The 2500-nt window shown below is 47.3% G+C and overlaps 1 protein-coding gene across 4 annotated transcripts in view; it reads left to right on the top strand.

Annotated features, from left to right (window-relative positions):
* LOC125954758 (sortilin-related receptor-like) overlaps positions 1-2500 on the top strand; it is a 20773-nt gene that overhangs the window by 14953 nt on the left and 3320 nt on the right. For all 4 annotated transcript variants that reach the window (XM_049685313.1, XM_049685309.1, XM_049685312.1 and 1 more), the window contains exons 8-12: positions 1-372; positions 992-1151; positions 1215-1494; positions 1580-2293; positions 2379-2500. The exon at positions 1-372 is cut by the window's left edge and continues 2616 nt beyond it; the exon at positions 2379-2500 is cut by the window's right edge and continues 138 nt beyond it. In XM_049685313.1, the coding sequence (XP_049541270.1) occupies positions 1-372; positions 992-1151; positions 1215-1494; positions 1580-2293; positions 2379-2500 (1648 nt within the window). The remainder of the gene's footprint in view (positions 373-991; positions 1152-1214; positions 1495-1579; positions 2294-2378) is intronic.

The following is a 2500-nucleotide window of genomic DNA, read 5'->3' as shown; positions in this document are numbered from 1 at the left end:
GGACAATTCTGATGAGCAGGGTTGCGGGGAGAAGGGTGGATCCGGCGGCGCGGGTACAAGCTCTACGACGGAAACGTCGACCATCGTACCATCGCGGCCCGGTTCACCGACACGCCGTAAGGATCGGATGTGTGGTCAGCACGAGTTCCGGTGTGATTCGGGTGTGTGCATCTCGAAGCGGGATGTATGCGATGGCAGAAAAGATTGCCCGAGTGGTGAGGATGAGGATAACTGTCCAACGAAAAAGCTGTGCGGTAATAGCAATTTCCGCTGTCGAGTCGATGGTGCCTGTCTTCCGATGGATAAGCTGTGCAATGGCATTAAGGATTGTCCCGATGGGAGCGATGAGGAGTGCAACTTCAAGCCTATCATGTAAGTGTTTTTATCGCATAGCGTAGGGTCTGTGTTGTATATTGTTGTATAGTGTTCTTGTTGCATCTTAGTTCATCTGGGTGCTCTGCTTATATATCTGAAATCCTGGGTGCTCTGCTTATATATTACCCAGCATAGCAACCCATAGTGAACTAAGATACAACAAGATATACAACAATATACAACAGTCTGGATGATAAAGCGGAACAGAATGTTGAACTTCAGAGCCTACTATTTTCTGATCCTTTTTTTTTTAAATAGTATGTTCGATTTACCACGATCGGTATAATTTAATTTGTAAGCGTCATGTAATGTATGCTTTGTAGAACGAATATTTGTTATTTTTGCATGTTTAAATGACAATTATTAGCGAAAAATCGTTAATAACAAAAATTGTACAACCAAACGGTGCATATTTAACCTATATCGGACAATTCGAATGATCTTAAATATCCGTTGGACTTTCACGCAAAATGAACAGATTGCCAGTGTCTGTAAATATCCATTTTTTCCATAAGTTCTTGTTATTTCAAAGATATTAAGCTGTTGTTTTCAGATAGCATAATTTTCAAGCGATTTAATTAACTGTTATAATTCTCCAATTCGTCTTCTGTTTTAGAATGAATTCTACGGTCAACAACTGCAGCGCCTATCCGGGTGTGTTTGAGTGCGACAACACTTGCTTTGCACTGACGATGCTCTGCGATGGCAAACCGAGCTGCTACGACGGTACGGACGAGGAAAGGTGTACCGGTGATCGTAAGGGACCGCATTATCAGGTAGGTTCGAAACAAGGCGTATCCCCCTGTCTCTTTTTCTCACACATTCGATTTACCTTGCAGGTCACCCAGATTATGGTCGATGAGCGACTGTTGAATTCGACCAGCTTCCTCATTCAATGGGTGCTTCCGATGCAGCAGAATGCCACGCTTGAGTATCTTCCTTCAATTTACTACAACAATGAATGGAAAAATGTCACCAACTGGATAAGCACGATGGAGTATCGCTTCACCAACCTGAAGCCGTACACCGCCTACAAGGTCACCGTTTACGTACGCGCCAAAAACCAACCGAAGATCACACCGCCGTTCATTCACTACGAAGTGGCAACGATGGAAGGAAGTATGTTTCGCCAAGATTGCTAGTTTCGTGACCATACTGTCGATCCTTATTCTAAGCTGAAACGTTGCTATCACTGTCTTTCCAGTTCCAACACCACCGCTGAACGTGTCCGTGGCGCAAAGGAATGGTTCCGTGGTAGAGGTTAGCTGGAATCCGCCTAAAGAAGTGAATGGTCGGCTGAAGGGGTACACCGTGAGCTTCCGGTCGCAATCGGAGAACGGAGTTCCGGTACAAACGGCCGAAGCATCCGCATCCGAAACAAGCATTTCAATCGATCGTGCTTTTCAACCGAACATCACGTACGAGTTCTGGGTAAAGGCCAGGAACGGTCGCCAGGAATCCAGCACGTCCCAGATGGTGTCACTGAAGATTGATCCGGCGGCGTTTGTGGAGAAGGTAAACCGGATCGAGGTGCTGAACAAGACGGCCAAATCGGTGACGCTACGGTGGCAGCCCGTGAACAACGCAGACGGATACGTCGTGATGTCTTTTCTACCACAAACGTACCCCGTGCTACCGACGGTCACGGTGCGGAACGCAACGAACGTTACGCTCGACAATATGGTGCCCGGTACGCAGTACGTCATTAAGGTAGCCGCGTTCGTGAAGGATTTCTTTGGTCAGCACGAAACAACGATCATCTCCTTCGGTGGCAGTCCGTTGCCGGCACTGAACGTTGAGCTTGGAGAGGTCAGCGGACAGCACGCGATAGTCAAGTGGTCTGAACCGAGTGGTGTTGCTTTGGGACCGTTGGTTTACGGTGTTTACTATGGCACCAGTATGGATGCTCTGTATGAAGGTAAAATCCGCGTCTATCTCTCTCGCTCTCTCTTTTACGAAGGACATTATTTGTGGATAGAGTAATAATCTGGGTCTCTTTATAGCTGCACGCTTCAATACCACATCAAAGACTGCTAATCTAACGCAGCTGCAATCGTGCCAGTCCTATTTGGTGAGCGTGGGCATCGTCGGTCCGATAGGGCCCGGTCCGCTCGGTCGCAATCCG

This window comes from Anopheles darlingi, chromosome 3 (genome assembly GCF_943734745.1).
Source record: "Anopheles darlingi chromosome 3, idAnoDarlMG_H_01, whole genome shotgun sequence".
NCBI lineage: Eukaryota > Metazoa > Arthropoda > Insecta > Diptera > Culicidae > Anopheles > Anopheles darlingi.
This window is presented reverse-complemented; position numbering and strand designations above follow the sequence as displayed.